The sequence below is a fragment of the Puma concolor genome, chromosome A3 (genome assembly GCF_028749965.1).
Source record: "Puma concolor isolate L17-30 chromosome A3, mPumCon1.1.hap2, whole genome shotgun sequence".
Taxonomy (NCBI): Eukaryota; Metazoa; Chordata; class Mammalia; order Carnivora; family Felidae; genus Puma; species Puma concolor.
The window spans coordinates 100,271,371-100,292,678 of record NC_141669.1 but is presented as its reverse complement, the minus strand read 5'-3'; the positions used below and the strand labels follow the sequence as shown (position 1 = coordinate 100,292,678).

Sequence of the window (21,308 nt, the reverse complement as noted above, 5' to 3'; positions counted from 1 at the left end):
AATGTGGTGGTGAGGTGTGGGGAAGGGGAAACATGCTCTAGACCTCTGCTCAGGTCTCCGTCGTTAGTGAGCCCATGCCTCTGACCTGAGAATGTCACAAGTGCTTCTTATTTTCCCTCTTTCCCTCTTCAGGTGAGATTGGATGACTAGCATGGGCTACAGTTGGGTGTTTTCCTTCCCCCATGTGGACGGATGGCTAGAGCTGGCTGGACTAGAATATTCCCCTTCCCCCAGGTAGTTTAGGCTCTGGTAACATAGTTTCTCCTGAAGGCAAGCCTTGTTGAGAACAGTGTGGCCTGTTTGAAAATACAGTAAAACCTTGGATTGCAAGTAAGTTGTTCCGCGAGCGTTCTGCAAGATGAGCAAACATTTCTAAAAAATTTTAACTTGATAAGTGAGTGTTATCTTGCAATATGAGTAGTACATGATGCCGCCTGTCACATGATCACAACCGAGACAATGGTTCTTGAAATTCGCTTTGATATGCAAGTGTTTTGGATTACAAGCATGTTTCCAGAACAATTTATGTTCTCAAACCAAGATATTGCCATAGTCCCTTTCCCTGTCCTCCTGCAGGTGGCATGAGGGAGGGTTTTCTTTATATTCACTGTGAGAAAACCTGGTCGAGCTCCTGGAGATAAAACTTACAAAAGTGGGGTGGGCACCCTAAGGCTAGGCACCTCTGGAGTTTTTAACTCTAAGACATGTGTACCCCAAGCTCCAACAGTTCCTTAACTACAGTTTAGGTTTCCCTCCCCTTGTACTGGTTCCTGTGGACGTTTCTGCTCAAAGAGCTGCTGCTCCGTGAAATTGTGGTTCTCTGTATTCACCTGCCTGTTTCTACAGTTTGAAGGGACAGTGATTTGCCCTGGGACCTCACTTCTCTGAAAGATCTAAGAAAAGTTGTTGATTTTTTTTTTTTCAGTTTCTTCAGCCTATCACTTGTTAGGAGGGAGTGACAACTTCCAAGCCTCTTGTGTGCCAGAACGCCATTCTACTTTTTAAGAAGAAACATAATGTCAGGTGTCACATACATAAAATACTGTGCAAACATCTGCTTTATTTTTCTCTCAGGAATACCTTTGAGTGTACACAAAAGTTCCAACTTCCTAAAGGGATCCGTCAAAATAAATCTTTAACATTTATGTTTAAATGGATATTTATTCACACTAAAAGCACACCCTAAACTTCTTTTCTGGTCCTGGCAGGTTTTTATGGCACATTACAACTTCATGCTATCTTGTGTCTGCTTACTACAGCTCAAGCCAGAGAACAAATTGATTTTTGATGAGAAATATGCCCTTCTAGGATTTCATTATGCTACCACAAACTTGGTCTGGAGCTCATGGTTGGTGAAATACTGTCATTCATTATTAAGACTGACAAATGATGAGCATTGTGGGAAATTTGCATTTTAAAATGCAGTTTTCCTGCTTTAAAATTCTGTGGTTTATTTGGTCTCTTCCATTCTCCTATCATTCCTCAAATGCTTACTATTCCCCCAAATACCTCACTGTGGTTAAGAGGAACGAGCTCGGCTTCTGTTTGAGGGAAATAGTACATACGTCACTTCCAATTACATTTTTCTGGGCAATTTCAGGAGCGGTGTCTTATGTTTGGGTAAACCTTAGAAATCTAAGCGCCAGTGAAGGGAATGTTCCAGATAGAACAAGAAAAGGTCATATCTGTGATGAATCAGAGGCCATTGCTCAGGCTGCTCCAAATTCATTTTAGATTTGTTACAGAAGCATATTCATCATATCACTGGGATGTTGTGAAATCCACAGTGTAGTGATTGGGAGTCTAACTAGCAAGCGTCTTTTGGATGCCGATACTTGACTATAGTAAGTACGGTACAATTCAGAGGTTTAGCTATAAATGAGGTCACTTTGTGAATACCTCCCCTTCTACTACTTGTTTCTCTTACCAAAAAATTATATTTTCTAGTATTAGGAGGGAATTCTGGGGAAAAATAGGTAATGTAAATCTATTTCCAGGCTCTCAGGGGAAACAATTGATCATACCTTCACTTGAGGTTCTGACTCTAGGACATAATGAAGAGTTTGGTGCTCCTAGCTGGGTTTCCAGGCCTCAGGTGAGGAATGGCATTCATGTACCTTTAGGCTTCCTTACATCTTTTGGTTTTCTCACACCTTTAAGTAAATAAGGTAAATGCAGGGAGAGGGACCTAAATAAGCCCTGTGAGGAACAAAGGGTATGTGACTTATTCTATTTAATCTTCACAGCAAGAGGGTAGCCTTATCCCCATATTACTGGGTGGGCAAAGAATAGAAACATGCTTTGTAGAAACACCTGCCTGGCTCGGTCAGTGGATCATGTGACCCTTGATCTCAGTGTTGTGAGTTCGAGCCACACATTGGGTGTAGACATTACTTAAGAATAAAATCTTAAAAAAAAAATAAAAAGGAACAGGCTATACTCACACAGATTGCCATTTTCACGGCAGGATGCAATGTCTAGTAGGTTTGACTGCAAAACGTTTTCTTTTTTCCTTATTCCAGGGTTTCTCTGGAAACAATTCCCATGCCTCTGAATTCTTTGCAGTAATATGCACAATTTATTACATATATAATATTTTTACTCTGGACAGTCAACAAGTGAAACCATCTTCCAAAACTGGCCAAGACCTAGATAAGAAGAAAAACCACTCCTGAGTGCCGTACATCCTCAGTGGGATTTCAAAAAGCATATCAGTCTTTGCTCAATGTATCAGTCAGATTTTTCTGCATTACATAAGACCTCGAAAGAGCAAAGGCTAACAGCAAATAGCATTTATTCTCTTGTTCACAGTTCTGCAGATTGACTGGGTTTAACTGGTTGAGGCTGGGCTGGACCTGACTGACCTGGATCCCAGCCTTTTGGTAGTGGTCAGTCTGTTTCACCTACCTCACTTCAGGTGCCATTCTGAAAGGGCAGTGGCTACCTGGAACATTCCATTTTTATGCTGGTGAATGCTCTTAAAGTCTCACATGTGCTCCCATCCCATTGACCAAAGCAAGTCACATAGCCAGACTCAACATCAGTGACACAGGGAAATATACTCCACCTACAGGATAGTTTTGAAAAATAAGGGTGCCAGAGGGTGTGGCAAAGAGGAGTGAGGAATTCAATATGCTCATCCAATCTAGCACATTCAGAATCCAAACCATCAAAAAGAGACACAGTAGTCTAACGGTGACATTACTGCCCACATCAAACTGTGTTCTCCATCACAACAGAGAAATTTTCAGAATTTCTCACTTGTGATCTTTCAGAGTGTCTTTGAAAATGATTTTCAGGATGATGTACTCCAGTGGGCTTTCAGTATATCAAAAGACATATTTTTGATCATAGAAATTATATAATTATATCAAATAATGTGTTATTTTTAATCACAGTCTGAGTTGCTAAGATTGCATTAATCTCTGTGTTTCTCAGCAAAAGAGTGGCTGCCATTTGTAAAATTCTATCAAACCATAGAGTGGAGTTCTCACCAATTGCACCAGCTCTATCTAAGAAAACTTCACATGCTGAAATCTGGAGACTGGTTCAGATGGACCTCAGGACATAAGAGTGTAGCAGCCAAGGTCTGTCTTAACATTCATATGTGAAGAGGAGAGGCTCTCCATGCTCAGTGTTTATTGCACGAGAGTTGATCAGTGAGAAACTTCAGAGAAATTCCTGGGATTATGAGGGCAGTTTGCAAACTTAGGCCTTCAAGGGAACTTGGCTAGTTACTGGGGAGTAAAAGCCAATAAGCAGGGGCTTTGGGGACTCACTCCTCTTCTTCCATGTTATGGTGTCATGGTTAATGCTGCTGGAAGCTGTGATGAAAATATTCAGCACATCTCCTTCAGGAGAACCTTGCAACCTGGCTGTGCAGGTGGGAACATAAAAGCTTTTTAGGTCATATGTGGTTTCATGCCTCTAAGTCAGGGACACTTGAAGCTAAGAGACCCTCTATAATGGTGTGTCTCTGAAGGAGCTCCTGTTCTCTGACCCAGCTTGAAGGTCACAGAAGCCCAAGAGGTGTTTTTTGGACCTAAAGCCAAGGGACCTAGTTCTCATTCTCCTAAGTCCATGCCTTTAGGTTGTGCCAAGGTCACATGTGTTGTGGAAGTTCTTGCCCAGCAGGCACAAGAGAACTGCACAGAATTAGTTTGTTTCCTTCCCTCCGGTGAGAGAGATGATTTTCCTAGGCTTTAGGTGGCATAAAATCATTTCAGGATGCTAGGAAGCTTCACACCTTATTGAGCACATACTTTGCTCTGAGCACTGAGGGTGAATAGGTGAATAAGACAGATAAGGGCTCTGCCTCATGGAGTTTATATTCCAGTGGAGGTACTCATGGTAACCAAGCATTTCAGAGTATGAGGGGGGCCACACAACTGCTCTGGAAAGCCAAAATGAGGAGTTTGGACTTTGGTCACAAGTGTGGAGCAAGTCACTGGCATCCCTTAGCATGGCTATGACATGGTGTGCTTTATGTTTAGAAAGATCATTGGCTACAAGGTCCATGCACCACAGGGTGCCACCAGTTCAAAAGTAGAAACTTCATTTTTGTCTTTTCAGTAGATCCCAATATAAATCTTTCCTACTCAAATGTGATACCTTTGGTGAACTCCCTTGATTGCCCCTGTAGGAAAAATGTTCTTTTAAAAGAGAATATTAGAAATCTTCTGTTCCAGGTGATTCTATGAGATCTTTCATCTCCTTTCTCAAGAGACTTATTCAAAGTTAGTAGGAACAGCTTGCATAGAATAGCATTTGTTTCACGAGCCATTTCTTAGGTCATTATTATAATTCCTTAGGCAAAAGATGATTTAAAAAATATCCTCAGAAATAGAAGCTGGAGCTCATAAGTTTTAGAAACTGATGAAGCTTGCATAGATTGTAACCTTGTGTCCCATAAAAGTGCAGCTCATTCATACCCGCTTTGCAGAGCAAAGGAAAGACAACTTGAAAGGAAAACTTCATGTTGCACAATGTTTTAAGTAGGTGAAAGCAAAAGTAACTCAAGTCTGAGGCTGAATATAGTAGAATTTATGGAGTGTCACTTGCTATGGAACACATAATGTCAAGTGAAATGAAAGAACGGGTGTGGAGAGAGTTTAATGATAAGAAGTACAGAATTTTCCTTCTCCCTTGTATATATGACAATCCTAGAGGTCTCGCTTGGAAAATCAGTGCTAAGCTGAACAAAATAATGGGTAAGGCAGGACCACAGAGAGAGGTGTGATACACAGAAGTTCTGTTGTGAGCCAGTGAGCTTCAGATTTCTAGGTTCCAATTGTGTCCAGAATGATGGTACCTGTATGTTGAGGAGTTATTGTACCATCCCATCCACCAGCTTTTCTACAATCCCAAGGGGATTCCTTGGGCCCCATCCATACTCTGAAATGCAGACATTAAATGGTAGACTGGGTGCTGCCACCCCGAGAAAGAGAGCAAGACATCAGTGACCCCAGGTCTATTGGGTGTGACCAGGCAGGAGGCCCCATGCTTGGCACACTGAAACAAGCTTTCTCATCCTATGTGCCTCCAATTTCATTTCCTTCTCTTGGAGTTTGAAACTGTTGCCTCAGGAGGTGAATCTCTGAAGGAGAGGGGTCATGGTAAATTCCATTCATTCTATGGATGTGGGAGGATGAACAATAGCAGGCACTCGGCTAGGGTATGGGTGGAATCAGGCAGACCCAGGCTTGGGTATTGGCCCTGCGCCTTGCTTGGGTTCTCTAAGAGTCACTTTCATTCTATAAAATGGGAAAGACTGTACACATCTTGAAGGGAGTTTTGAAGGTTCAGGCAATTTTATGTGGAAGCCAGAGGTGACAGGGCTCTTAAGGACAGCCTAGGCTCCCACCCTTGCCACCCATGGCCACATGCAGTATCTTTGCTTCCTCTTCAAGCATATGCTGGTTTAAACCACATTAGTGATTGATACTGAGTCTACCAATGCTTGCATAACACTTAGACTGCATTTTGCACACCTCTTGGTAGTTTTTAATATAAAACCAAATTAATCATCTTTGGTCACTGCCTCCCTGAATACACTAAAGTCACTGTTCATTTATAGACCAGCTCATCTTCAATTATTCTCCCTTGTTCTTTTCATTGGGTTGTTGTGGAAATTAATTAATATAATACATATAAATGCTAGGTAGAGTGACATGTACATAATAACTACTCAATAAATGTTAACAGCAGCAGCAGCAGCAACAACAGTTTACTGTGGTTTCAAGACTTCTGTCCAGTGGGGCCAGGCTTCCATGCCAGTGTGAGCCTAACCTATATGACCTCTACCCTCCCCCTCCCCAAAGTAAAATACTATTGTGCTTCCATGCTGACAACTTCCAACTTATTTCCTCCATATCATTAAGTAATTTATAAAACATTTATCTACCGTGCACATGCCAGACCTTACAAGTAAAAAAGTCTGAAGAATGGGTGCCATCAGATAAAACATGACCCCTCATTTTCTCAAGTTCATGAATGCATGTTGATTGCAGTCGTGGTTTGGCTTCCCCCCAAATCAGGCTCAGAGGCAAGGGTTTGAGTTCAAGTAGTTAACTGGGGAGATGATTTCAGGGAAAGAAGCCAATAAGAATGCAGTTTGCCACTGTGAACAACAGGTGGGTAATCCCACCGGGCAACTCGAGGAAACTGTATGAAGCATGCACCTCAGTGTTGTCTTGCCTGAGGGGTGAGTGAGCTGGCATATTTATCCACAATCTCTCATTAATCATGGGTTGAGAAATGTTGCTGGTGGTCCTGATTCCCTGACACTTTGGACCTGCCCCACCTGTGGTGTCACTATGGACACCCTCAGTTAAAAGCCTGCTGGCGCTAGTGGGTGTAAATCAAGCCAGTGTGCAAGGATGGCATATGCCAAGGGGATGTATATAGGGTGTTGTCAGCATCTGCTATGTCTATTGAACTTGTTAAGATGCCATATTATGTATATATGTGCATATTTTACAAAAACCTGCCTTTTCAACACCAGCTGAGACTCCACCATCTTACTGACAGGCTGGGGATGTCTGGCTCTTGCCTACTGTGGTGGGTGCTCTTTGCTCTCCTGAGGAAAGCCAGTGACACCCTCTTTAGCATTCTGCTGCTGTGCTCACTGCAGTCACTGAGGCCAGTGTCACTCTTATTACTTCACCTGTTTTATCTTTTGTGAAACTCAGCCTTTAGCCAGAATTGTCTGAGTGGCTGCTCTAGCGATTGCTTAACGGTGAGCCTCCTTCAGCTCATTTCTTTCAAGTAATTTGATTTCCTCGTGCTATCAGAATTGCTTTTATGTCTTGGAAGGAGGCCTAGGGGGAAGGGGTTGACAAAAACTGTTTTGAGATTAAAAAATAAATTCATTTCCCTATACTTTCCCTTGCTCACCCATATACCCCATACCCCTATACCCCCATAGCCCCGCACCTCGGTGCACCCTCCATCCGTATCCCCCTACCTCTCCTCCTGACCAAAGTCAGGTGTGTGTGTGTGTGTTCGTTCAAGAAATAGTCATGAGGAATGTTCTGAGAAAGACAACTCATCTCACGCTTCATGTCCTTTTACTTGAGCTTGTAAAGTATACTATTTCATGTCCCTGTGGTCCCCACACCAGAATTTTTGTGCTAAGATGGAAAATGTTATGGTTATACTGTCTCAAAATTGAAGCAAAGTGTAATTTCGCATTGATAATCAACATTGACAATCTCAGTTCAACTGATGTTAACATTTCAATAAACCCAGTGATACATCCCTGTCATTTGGGACAGTCTGAGATTTGCATCAATGCTGAACACCCCATGTTTAAGACCTGCATAGTATTTTGCTTGAGTTTGTGTGTAAATAGAACAAAAAGTACCAACATGCTTTAAAGACCTGATAAGGAGGGAGACCTCAAAATTGAATGTGAATTTCACATGCAGAGTTCCAGAGAAGTTTTGTTTTTGCTTTTGATTTTTTTTAACTCTTGCTTCTAACTTCTGAATATTTATCACAATTCAGTACTAATCTTGTGCTTCTAGCCACTGAAGGATGGTTAGTATGGCAACCAGTGTTTCATCACAGCTTTGGACTAAGTACCCTTCTTGGTGAGATGAGATTATGGACTAAACACCTTTTGAGGCGAAAACCACTCCAGAACTTGTGCATGGTTTTTACGCTTGTGAGCTTTGCCTGGGCATTGATATCTAGGTTGCCTTATTCTTACAACTGCTAGAAAGGCATCCACAGTTAAGGCAGAGGTGACTCCTTATGGCTGGGCTTGACAGGGATATCAGGGGCAATGCAAGAAAGCGAGGCCCCGGCTAGACTGTACATGGTAGAGGGGGGTTGACATTTGGACACATGGGTTAATCATACCTGGAATTATGTTCAATTTGATATTTTTTTGCAGTAAGAACTTCTTTGAAATAACTGACTTAAGGCATTACCATATGCCCTCGATGGTAGGGTGATCCAGAGCTGCAAGCAGACTGTCATTTTAGGTTTAAAACAAAAGCTGATCCATTGCTTCTGCCTGCAAAAAGGGTAGCTTTACAGGCAAAACAAATTATGTCTACTTTTATTTCAGTAGAATATGCTAGATTTTCAGTAGAATGTGTTTTATTTTATGTATTTGTATTATTCTTTAATGCAAGTATAACCGACACAGTGTTATATTAGCTTCAGGTGTATAATATAATGATCAAAAATTCTACACATTACTCAGCGCTTATCGAGATGTGCACTCTTAATCCCCTTCACCTGCTTCACCCAACACCCCACCTACCTCTGCTCTGACACACACCACAAACACCAATTTGTAGAAAGTGGTATTTTTTTTTATATCAGGGAAACAAATTTAGTTTTTGTGTCAGAGCAATCGACAAAGTTGAAGATATTGGAGAATCATCAACAACAGCAAAAGAATAAAAGAATGAAAACTAGAGAGGAACTTCGTCTATGACAAGGTCAAAACCAGATTCATTCAAATTGTGTTGAAAACATTCCAGATTTTTAACAATTCCATCAAACGAATAGTCCAATGGCTGGGCAGGACCTTCAGTGAATCTTCATTGCTATATCTTTCTGCAATTTGATTAAAAGAGAAATATCTGCTTAATAACTGAATAAAAGGAAAATATCTGTCTAATGAGTTATTTGCTGTACCACGGATAAAAACTATTGTAAATTGAATTTTCTGTTTCAATTTTTACCTCTCTTGTTCAAAATTTGTAAATATTGTGTTGGTTTAATTCTGGTAGGAGTGTAAATGGGTAAAACTGCTTTGGAAAACTGGAAGAATCTACCAGAGTTAAATGTCTGCTTAAGCGATGAACTGGTAGCCCCAGCTCCCAGGTATATACTCAACAGAAACAGTGCTCATGTCCACCAAATGACATTTATGAGAATGTTCATGGCAACTTCATTCCTAATAGCTCAAAACTGGAAACAACCCACTTGTCCATCAACAGTAGAATGGCTAAATAAATTGTGGCATATTCTTACAATGGAATACAACACTGCAGAGAAGAAGAAGAAGCTTCTGCTATATGTAACAACATGAATAAATCAGGCAGGCATAATGTTGAAAAATTTGGACCAAAAGGGGTGCACATTGTATGTCTATATATGTGAAGTGTAACAACAGACAAAACAAATCTGTGACAGTAGAAGAGAGAATAGCAGTTTCTTCATGGGGTAGATATTGACTTGGGACGAGGCAGTTTTCTGAAGAGCTAGAAATATTTTATATCTTGATTTGGGTAAGGGTTGTATGTGTGTATGATGTATGTATGTACATTTGTGTGTATGTAAAAATTTTGCAAGTAGTTTCAATATAAAAGTAAACAAAAAGAAAAAAATCACACATTCTGTAAATCAACTTCAACATTCACAACAGAAGTTAAATTTAATAATCTATACTAATGAATAAGGAACTAAGCTTTGGAATGCCAACAGAAGCACAGATTCTATGTACACCTGGGCACACACATATATAATTCCCTGCACGCCTGGCCCTAAATTATTAATGGCTTGTTCAGCCTCATTGACCCTCATACTTGGAAGAGATTTTCTATGTCATTTAATTCAATGATTCATCTAAAGCTTGTCTGCAGCCTTCCCTCTGGGTGGCCATCCTGCTTTTATGAACAAAAGCCCTCTGGTGACCAGAATACATTGTGACCTCCCGAGGTAGGCCTTACTGTCGTCGGGAGCCCATCCCTGAGCAAAAATCTATCCTGTCTATTCATTGGTCTTACTTGTAACCCTTGGAGTCTTGCAGTTAAGTGGACAAAGAATTGTGCTGTTGCTGTTTCCTCTGAACACCATACTTCATCTTGTATAGATATATGCCCACTGAAAGAAGGCATATTTTCAGGGACATTTGTCTTGATATTTCCCTCCATTTTTAATTGATTACAGGATATCATTCCATTAGGAACTGTGTTTTCTCATATGAATCTTCTCAGTAGTTTCCCCTCAGGGATGAAATAGGATAATGTGGATATATCATTGCACCCTTCACCCTCTGAGACTCTAGAGCTAAACACCCTTGTTCTCCTAGTGCTGGCTTTCTTGCTGTCAGTACAATGAATCACAAGTCCACAGTCCATTCACTCATTCAACACACATTTATTGATCATCTTGTAGGTGCCAACAATGGTTTAGAGATACAGTGATAAGCAAAACACAGATGTGATGTCTGCCTCCTTAGGGCTTTCACTCTACTAGGATTATTAATCAAATATGTACACAAATAAAGGTAAAATTGAAGCTAAGATGAGTACCACCAGGGAAAGGTACATGATGTTATGAAAGTGTCAAATAGGGAGTCGTCAGAGAAGCCTTCTCTGGAGAAGTGATGACTGGGGAAAGAACAAATAAAAGTTAAAATAAGCTAGGAAGCGAGGGAGAAATGTCATTTCAGGGAGAAGATACAGCATGAGCAAGGCCTTCTGGCAGAGAGCAAAAGCAAACATGCCACATTCAAAGAACAGAAAGAAGGTCAGTGTAGCTGGAGTTGAGGAAGCAACGAGCGATACAGTGTGAGAAGAGCCTAGAGAGGTAGGAAAGAGTCACACCATTCAGGCAGGAAATATGAGCACTAGTTTGGGCTTCAAGGGCTTATAAAGGACATCCCTTGGAAGGTAGCAGAACAAACTAAAGATAGAACAAGTTTTGAGAGAGCATGCTTAAATTAGTAATTTGGGAATAAAAATGTTGCTTCAAGGAGCAGGGTGTGATCTAGGGAGGAGGTGGAGTGGAGGTGGTTGTCAAAAATGACCAGGTCAAGTAACTGGCAGGCCAGGTGGGTCGTCTTATTGGACACTGAAGTCACCCACGGTTATGGCAAGCCTTGAGATACAGATGAAAACCATAGCTCAGTGCCAGAGGCTTTGATAGATGTGGGAAAGTGACCAGGAGGTCACATATAATTGGGAACTGACTGTAGTTGCCATGGTTCTATGAGAATTTTTATAATTTCTCTGTGGGGACTTAACGTCTTCTAAAGGTTAATGCTGACGGCCATTGCAACTGAGCATGATTACAGTATTTATTAGCTTTATATAGCCCTATAATCTTATGATTTAAGTACTTCTTAAACACATCAAAAAGTTGGAGGAGAATTTCATAGGAGGAGAATAAATAGGAAAAACTAAGACCCAAGTCTAGAAAGGCTCCTTGTGGTGTATCCTGCCCAGCTAAGGAGCTAAAGTTCACTCTGTAGTTGCTGGAGAGTCCCCAAGGTCACCATTGCTTTGTGTAATGTTGTGGTAACTATACTTTAGGAAGAATCACTTAGAAGTGGTGTGCTCAACAGAATGAAGAAGCAGGGGAATGACCAAAGAGGCACAATTATGAGTCAACTACAGTAATCAAAGTGAGGACTGATTGTTCTTTGAATGAGATCAGATGGGAAAGAAGGAAAGGAAGTGGTATAAAATATTTCAGAGGACTCAGTTACCAGCTGGGGAAACAGTCAAATACTGAAGCAGTGTCTAGGAGAGAGATATCCATGAGCAGAAACCAGAAATACTGGAAGAAGTTCATTTTGTGGAAGAATACACATTACACTTCTGGTTCTGGAGTGCATCAAGGGGAGGTATCCAGGTGATTACAAATGCAGATGTTAAACTCAGAGGGGAGATGGGGGTAAGGTAAACTAGAAAAGCCACCTGTAGTTAACCCCTAACCACAAATGCCCATCCCAGCCTCTTGCTTTTTCCTTGCAGTCCACAGGGACTCCTTTTCTTTCTACCTCTCATCACTTCTCTTACCTTTTCCATTAATTCCTACTTGCTCACACATACTTCTGAGGACAGTGTCTCCTCAGCTCCCTGCTTTATTGTTCTCTTCCCCAAACATTCTATCACTTCCTAGAAAGCCTCCTCTTTCTTGCTTAGCTCCCTTTGTCTGTGTCCCCACATCCCTGATTCATTCGCATGCATGCCTCTTATTTATTTCCTCCCTCTGACTTTGGGTTTTAGAGGACAGGGGCTCATTAAACATGTCTATATATCTTCTCTTTTCTGGTTCAATAATAATTTGCTTAATGAACGAGCTAACTAACAGGTTTTATTTTAAGGGTTTTATATTTTGAAACCTTCATTTAAGGAAAATGTAAATAGATGAAACAGTTCAAAACAAATTCACAATCCCAAATGTCACAGATGAATTTACAAAGTTTAAAAAGTTATGGGGTGCCTGGGTGGCTCAGTCGGTTAAGCGTCCGACTTCAGCTCAGGTCATGATCTCATGGTTTGTGAGTTCAAGCCCCGCGTCGGGCTCTGTGCTGACAGCTCAGAGCCTGGAGCCCATTTCAGATTCTGTGTCTCCCTCTCTCTCTGCCCCTCCCCTGTTCATGCTCTGTCTCTCTCTGTCTCAAAAATAAATAAATGTTAAAAAAAATAAAAAAATAAAAAGTTGTGCACATTTTTCCTATGACGGTGGTTCTCTCTCTCATATGACAGTAGTCAAGTGGAGCTTGGCCCTTTTTTATTTTGTCCCCTTTCCTAATGCACTCTCTTACAAAGTGTGTAGGTAGAAACCTAATCAGAAAAGCAACGTTTGTTCTTGGAAATGCGGACAAACATCTCTCTCTTGCTCCTCTTCTTTCATACATTTTCTCTGAAAGTGTAATGAGTTTTATACCATTAGTATAAACTACTGGAATATGTATTTGCCTTCCAATAAAACTGGTCTTTTAAATCCCAGATGTCCCCATTTCAGCAATACCTCTCTCTTTCTGCATCTGCACAGAACAATGTCACAGGAGCCCCCTGATTAAAAGGCATGTTAGTGGATGATGCTGCAGCTGGCTAACACAGAATATCGACTAAGGTGAAGGCTGACTTTAGATGTTGGGAATGGCATACATTTAATGGATGCTCCTAGAAAAAGGAGCTAGAGGAGCTCAAATAGGTGAGAGGAATCATAGAAGGCAGTGCTGAAAAATCCAGGAGGAGAATCTTCAAATCTATAGTGACAAAAAATAGGTTTATAGCTGCCAGGGGCTGGTGTAGAGGGATATTGAGGAATGATTATTAGTGGGCACAGAATCTTGTGGGGGGATGATGAAAATATTCTGGAGTTGGTGGTGATAGCTGCACAACTTTGTGGAACTATACAAATCCACTGTGTTGTATACTTTAAAACAGTAAAAATTTTTTTTTAAAAAATCCAGGAGGGAAGAGGTATTGAAACATGGAAAACTAGTCAAGCACATCTGATACAGGAAAAGATGAAGACTGATTTGAATGAATGATTGACTATATGAGATTTGGTGATTAGGAAGCCAATAGTAAACTTAAAGAAAGTAGTTTCAAAGGAATAGTCATTCCGTCTTTTCTTCTTTTTTCCCCATAAATATAGAATTTGTAAGGTTATTCCTTCACATATATTTTATTAGCAGAATGTATGATGATTCTGCAAGTTCAGAAATACATTTGATTTATATAAACTAAAGAGATATTCTGGATGGGTTTTAGAAATTCTGATTATGTGTGCTACTGCTCAGTAGGACATAAGTGTCTTTCTTCCCATCTTTCTAAAATCAAATCCATAGTGCACAACCAGGTCAACTCATGTTGTCTTAATATCAAACATAATTTTTTTTTAACATTTATTTATTTTTGAGAGACAGAGAGAGACAGAGCACAAGTGGGGGAGGGGCAGAGAGAGAAAGAGAGAGACCCAGAATCCAAAGCAGACTCCAGGCTCTTAGCTGTCAGCACTGAGCCTGACTCGGGGCTTGAACCCACAAACTGTGAGATCATTACCTGAGTTGAAGTTGGACGCTTAACCGACTGAGCCACCCAGGCACCCCTCAAACATAATTTCCAGTGGCCCTAAAAGGAAGGCCTTTGAATTCTGACAATAACTTTCTTTGAATTCTGATAATAACTTTCTTTGAATTCTGGTAATAACTTTCAGTGGTATGGCTATTTGGCAAGTTGTTTGTCCTGTCTTGTGCCAGTTCATTGATAGAGTCCTGCTGGCCCATGACCCTGGGTCAAGTACATGTATTCTCTAGCCATATTTACTTGGTTTATAAATTGAGGGTAATAAACCTTATATGAGCACCTCTTATGAGAATATTATATGAAAGTGCTTTGAAAACTCTTAAACAAATGTAGATATATTTTTAATTGACTGTTGTAGAATTTAAAAGACAGTTAAATCCTTTTTCTTGTTAGTGCTGGACTGGCATAGGACTAGCCCCTTTCATGCGTCATATGTGTGATCATGGGCTTCATATCCATGGGTACCTTACTGAGACCTGTCTTGCTCAGTAGTAATTGGTTGAATTGCATACTGCTTAAATGAGAAAAATTCAGTGTCATACCATCAGTGAATTCTCTATTGCCTTCATCTTTTTTTGTTTATTTTTTTTATTCTGTTCTTCGCTTAGGATTCCCGAATGAGCCTGCTTCCATCGTTGCCCTCAGCACCATTAAGGAATGGCTGGCCAAGAATCATCACGAGGTAGGAGGTACAACATAATTAGAAAACATTGAAAATGGTATAATTTGATCCTCAATCTCAAAAAAGCAGAAAAATTTATTCCATAAATATCAAGTAGACCTAGTCATTGAGCCAAAGCTAGCTGACCATGCTTTGTTGAGGTTACACAGGTGATTGAATATTTTCCAGTAATTAATTGAATGAAGGGATTATGCTGATTGTTTTTGGTGGTGAATATATACAAATTGATCAGACTCATTTGGTCATGATCTCATTTTTACATCTTTAGATAGTATGGGTTTTGTGTGTAAAAGAGAGAACAGGATGGATTGTCCTGTGCTATTTTCCCTAAGGAGTTAAGCTATCTTTGTTGACAGGGATTCCTGGTGTATGGTAATTTTTTGGTATCTTGAGGTCCCTTTACTTATAATTAATCATTCCCCTAAAGTAACTTCTGAGTGTGAAATTGGAGTACACATGGATAATTGATAGCTAAATCCTCATGATTAGGATTTTTTATGAAACTGCTTCTCTTGGACTATTCATCATGCATCTTATTCTGCTTATTTAATAAAATCTTTAGGATATGTTTAGTGATGAACAGGAGAACTACTCAACAAAGTAACACAATAAGTAGAGATACCGTGGAGGCTTAGATTTCAAAATTTTGGCAATTAACATATTGTAAGAGTAAATAGGTTTCATACAATACACAACTTTGTGTGTTTTTATTCTGATTTTTTTCTCAGATATTCATGTGAGTGCTATAAAGAATTTTGTTCCATTTATATAGACCATGAATTTAGCTTTCTTCTTGGGTAGGACATGGATTATTTGGAAATGTTTGAGTATGGAGACAGACTGTGGGCCTTTGCTAATAATATGGGAGATAGCTTCTTGGTGCCTTTGTGAATTTAAAAAAAATAGCAGTGTAATTTTCTGTTAATTGCTGTAATTTCAACATTTTTAAAATAGATTCAGAAATTGTTACTCTCCAGGAGGAGTAAAGACCACATGGCCAAACATATCCATTTTGGTGCTTGTTCTTTCTTTTCCTCTTACTCTGAAAGGCATACATACATATAACAGATTTCATATAGAGGATGGCTGTAATAACCTCAAAGAAGCAGAATTTTTTTAAAAAATACCAAAAATAACCAGTTTACAAAACATTTCTTTGACATGTATTATTTTCACAACAATCTCATGAAACATCTGGCATAGGATTCTCATCTAGAATCAAAAGGTTAAATGACATACTCAGGATTTCAGACTCACAAAGCCAAGAGTCTGACTTTGCCCTCCTTACTCCAACAGCCATTCCTCCTTGGAGGGATCCTGAGGCCAGGGAGAGAAGTTCAGTCCCTTTGAAAGTGGTATTTTTAATATATCTCTTGGTTACGGTAAAAGCTCCTCACCTGGACCATCTGCTTAGCAAAAGTGTAGAATGTTTCATGAATACAAATTGAGCTAGTGTATTGGTGCAAATCCATATTTCCAGTAAAATAGTGATCCAAGGATATTCCCTACTGATGAAAATTCACATGTGTCATGGTGGCATGTGAGAGAAGTATGTATACTCACACAAAAGTCATCAAGGAGATGATTATGAAGAGGAAACTTGTTGGTCATTTTTATAGTTCATTGAAAAATCCTACTGATGGGTTTTCTCTGTTAAACTATGCAGGTTATTTTTCATGGAAATGTGTTAGTGTTTCCCACTTAAATGGTCTGTGCCCTGACAAACCTTGTTAGCTTCCTCTGTCTTTGAGTCTGTTCTTTTGCTTTCAGATCTTTTTCTTGCACATTTCTTGGGTCTGTTGTATAGAAATTTAAGTAGTTTAGATTAAGGAACATAGCTCAGTTATCGCCACTGTGACCTTAAACATGTAATATGCGAATTCTCTTTTAAAAGGCCTCTTTTTCGGGGTGCCTGGGTGGCTCAGTCGGTTAAGCAGCCGACTTCGGCTCAGGTCATGATCTCACGGTCCGTGAGTTCGAGCCCCGCATCAGGCTCTGTGCTGACAGCTCAGAGCCTGGAGCCTGTTTCAGATTCTGTGTCTCCTTCTCTCTGACCTTCCCCCATTCATGCTCTGTCTCTCTCTGTTTCAAAAATAAATGAATAAATAAAAAGAATTTAAATAAATAAAAGACTTCTTTTTCCAATATGCATTAGCTAATGTAAGCATGTTAATTTGAACAAGTCAGATTTTACTTAGTAAATGAATTGTAAGTAGTAGGAGATAGATAAAAGCTATACACAGTTTTTTTATAGCAGTATTTTGATTTATTTTTTGCTCTGTCAAAAAACAAACAGGTTAAGGACTTAAGAAAGAATATTATTGGGGCGCGTGCGTGGCTCAGTCGGTTAAGCGGCCGACTTGGGCTCAGGTCATGATCTCGCAGTCAGTGAGTTCGAGCCCTGCGTCGGGCTCTGTGCTGACTGCTCAGAGCCTGGAGCCTGTTTCAGATTCTGTGTCTCCCTCTTTCTCTGACCCTCCCCTGTTCATGCTCTCTGTCTCAAAAATAAATAAACGTTAAAAAAAAAAATTAAAAAAAAAGAAAGAATATTACTTCTCTGTCAGTTGTCTTTTCATTGCAGTATTGTTTTAACATCCTGATTGTTTAAGGTATTTATTCATTAATTCACTCATTTGACAAATAACCACCAGGATTTTTCTAGATGTGAGGGACAGAACGCTATAAAGCAAAATCATCCTCTTATGGTATACATAGTCTAGGAAAGTGAAACTTCAAAAAATAAAGGAACAAGACAGTTCAAAGAGTACTCTATAAAGTAAAACAGGGTATTGAGAGAGTGAGTTATAGGAGGATGTGGTTTTAGATAATTTACAGAGGGCTCTGAGGACATAATCTTGGAACAAAGATTTGTATGATGGAAAGGAGAAACCCAAGCCACAGAGAGATCTTGAGGTAGAACATTCCACATAGAAGTAACAGCAAGAGAACAACCCTGGTGGGAAAATGAATTTACTGTTTGCAAGTAATAGTAAGAGACAATAGAGACAATGCTGTTGGATCAAAGAGATTTAAAAAAAAAAGTGGCAGAAAACAAATTTGGACAAGTAGGTAAGAGTCAGATCATAGAGTGCTATGGTTTGTGGAGAAACTTGGATTTTTATTCTAAGTCTAATGGGAAGTTGTTGAGGGTTTGGGACAGGGAGTGGCATGATGAGATTCACCTTTAAAATGACAAAAGGCTGGCTGCTGCCAGAAAGGACTTGAGAGACTATGTCAGAATAGAAAAGGGAAGACTGATGAAGAGGATACTGCAGTAAATCCAGGCAAGAAATGAGGATTCTTTGAAATATAGCGATGGCAGAAAAGGAGGTAACAGCATCAGGTTTGGAATATGTTTTGACGATAGAGCTAGCAGGACTTGGGGATTGTCTTAAGATAGGATAGCTCCTGCTGCAGTTACAAACAACCTCCAAATCTTAGTGCCATAAAACAGCAAAGGTTTATTTTTGCTCATGCTATTTGTATGTCTTGAGTCAGCAGAGGGCTCTCGCTTAGTCAAGAACCCAGGCTGACAGACACTCTACCATGTGAAATATCATCTATCACATAACAGGAAAAGATAGACAATCAAGTAATAGTTCTTAAATGCTTCTGCAAAGGAACGATGCATATAACTTTTTCTCACATTTCACTGTCCAGAACAAGGCACCCAGGGGACAAGGAAATGAAGTCCTCTCAAATATTCAGAAGAGAGGCAACTGGATATCAATGAACAGTAGTAGTGTCTATCATAGCAGTAAATCATGTATGGTATATGAGGAAAATGGAAGAGTCAAAAATAGCATCTAGGCTTTTGACCTAAGCCCCTGGTAAATTTTGGTACATTTACTAAGAAACTTGGTAGGGGAGCATGCTGATATAAAAAAAAACATAAAGAAAACAATAATGATGTTGCAGACAGTTAAGTTTGAGGTGATTTGAGATACAGAATGAAGATTTCAAATAGAAAGGTGGTTACTTGAGCCTGAAGCTCAGGAAAGAAGTCAGACAGAAAGGCAAGGTAAAATTGATCAGATTATCATAATTTTAACTTGGGTTTTGGTCTTAGTTTGAGATTAGCTACAAGAAGTAGAAAAACATTCAAGCTATATTATGTAAAGGAAGATATATTTTATAAATAAATGAATGATAGAAAAAAAAAGTCTTGAAATTCAAGGGCTAGAACTATAGCAGGGTCTCATGAGTAACCAGAACTACAGACTATAAATCCAACAAGAAGCAAGGGAGTTCATTTACATACTCTCTCAATCTCTCTCATGTCTATGTTTCATTGATTTTTTTTTTTTTTTTTTTTTTGTCCATTATCTTCATTACCCATTCACCAGCTTAATATGGCCCCATTACGACTGGGTCCCTCCTTGAGGCAAAGCTAGGGTTGAGGTCAGGGGGTAAAGTTGCAACTTCTGGACCTTTCATCTGGTTATGTCCCTTAAAATTTTCCTTTAAAAAAGTTGGGAATCCGTGTAAATGTGACTTCTATCAGTGGCCATACTTCTCTCAGTCAGATAAGTATATGATTCAATCGTGCATATCTTCATGATTTTTGATCATTGATAATTGATGTTGTCATGTAATTAGTGAGCCTTCGCATTTTACCATTTACTTACCCTCTGTTTCTAAACCATTAGGAAGCGATACTTCTTTTCTTTTTTTTTTTTCAACAACAGTTGATTTGATTCCTTTCATTACGCAAATCATGCCCAGCTTGTATGACTGGACATTTCCACATGCAGAGAGGCTTTTCTGGAGCACTTGGCCCCAGTAGACAAGACTAGGGAAAACATGTTCTGTCACCCACCATTGACTTGTTTCATTTGCCCAAAGGTTGAACTGTGAGGATGCTATTGTCACCACATGTTTAGGGGGACTCAGGGACATGAGGGAGCCCAGCTGAACAAATAGCACAATTGACTCTAGAGGAAGAGATAGAGCAGTGCTTTAATGAAAAAAGGAAGGAAAATCCTCCAGAGGAGGTAACTGGGGCACAAAAATGATTTACCAGAACTGAAAAATATAATGAATTCTTATTGAAAAATTGTAAAACAAAAAAGAATATTCACTGCTAAGCCTTGAATTCTTGTTCTCAGAAAACCAGAGTTTAATTATCTTACAAAACAGAAATACAAAGAAATGGAAATCATGACTGAAGAGAGATAAGGCATGTGGCAGAGAAATCCAGGAATCAAGTGGGAGGTGGGCAAGGAATGAAGATTACTCACTGGCATTTTTTGGCAAAATTAAGAATTTAGAACTCCTGGTTCAGAAAATCAAAAGAAAAGAATATCAGAGTTCACTATAAAACAAATGACAGCATGTGGCATGATAACCTTTCCGTAAGTACCCATTTTTCTTAAGTAGAAACTTTATTGCAGAGACAAGCGAGCAAAATAAGGGGCCATTAGGGAAATGAGCAGCGGAAATGTGGCCCACACTCTCAACTTGGGGTGCCTGCTCCACGTTATCATCTGCAGTTTCATGCATTCCTCATTTTTTATGCAGTCTAAAAATATCATATTCCTTGTGAAATAGGAATTTTCCCACTCCACAGCTCTGAGGCACCCCTTTTATATCTGGAAGTTAGCCTAAGAAATGTTTTTTACAGTGCCTATTCTATTGTTCCACCCCAGGGACTCATATGGCATCTGACTATTGGTCTCTGGGGCAATGCACATATTTGTAATATTTTCCATAGAAAGCAGAAGAAGAATAGGATGTCTTTCCCCCTCTAAAAGCTACAAATGCCCTGATATTGTATGAGCTATTTCTCCATTATGGAGGTCACATTCAGTGATTTCAAATGTCCCAAAGGAGCAGACATCCTGTAACACAGAGCACCTGTGTTAAGTCTTCCAGGAAGTCATCTTAGGGGCTGAGGCATCTAAGATGAAGATTCTAACATGCAAGATGAATGAGTTTCCTGGTTACTTTCAAATGTGGATACACTAAAGTACTAATCAGGCCTCGGTTGTAGCATGACACAAACCTGAACACCTCCTACCCCCAACAATGATAAAGCAGGAGTGATGGGGAGAAGCATAGCATTCTGGGAGGCTCTAATTAAAACTATGGTAGCTATAGACATACAGAGGGGAGGCTGTGGTTAACCTGAGACTGGGCCCCAGCTGCATCTCTGCAGATCTTTGAAGATGGCATTTCCCAGAAGTCTTTCCCATTCAGCCACTCCATGGGAAGTTCCTAATCTCCCTCCTCATGCTGACAGTACAGCCCCCTCCTCCACAAACAGACCCTTTTGTTCTAAGGTGAGAACAATTCAATGGAGGAGTCTTGGCTTCATCTTGCAAGGCCCTCAGTGG

The 21,308-nt window shown here is 39.8% G+C and overlaps 1 protein-coding gene across 1 annotated transcript in view; it reads left to right on the top strand.

Moving 5' to 3' along the window:
- The window catches only part of MACROD2 (mono-ADP ribosylhydrolase 2), a 2,047,210-nt gene that overhangs the window by 1,538,113 nt on the left and 487,789 nt on the right, over positions 1-21,308 (top strand). The window contains exon 8 of the mRNA XM_086701648.1: positions 14,900-14,973. Coding sequence (XP_086557774.1) covers positions 14,900-14,973 — 74 coding nt within the window. The remainder of the gene's footprint in view (positions 1-14,899; positions 14,974-21,308) is intronic.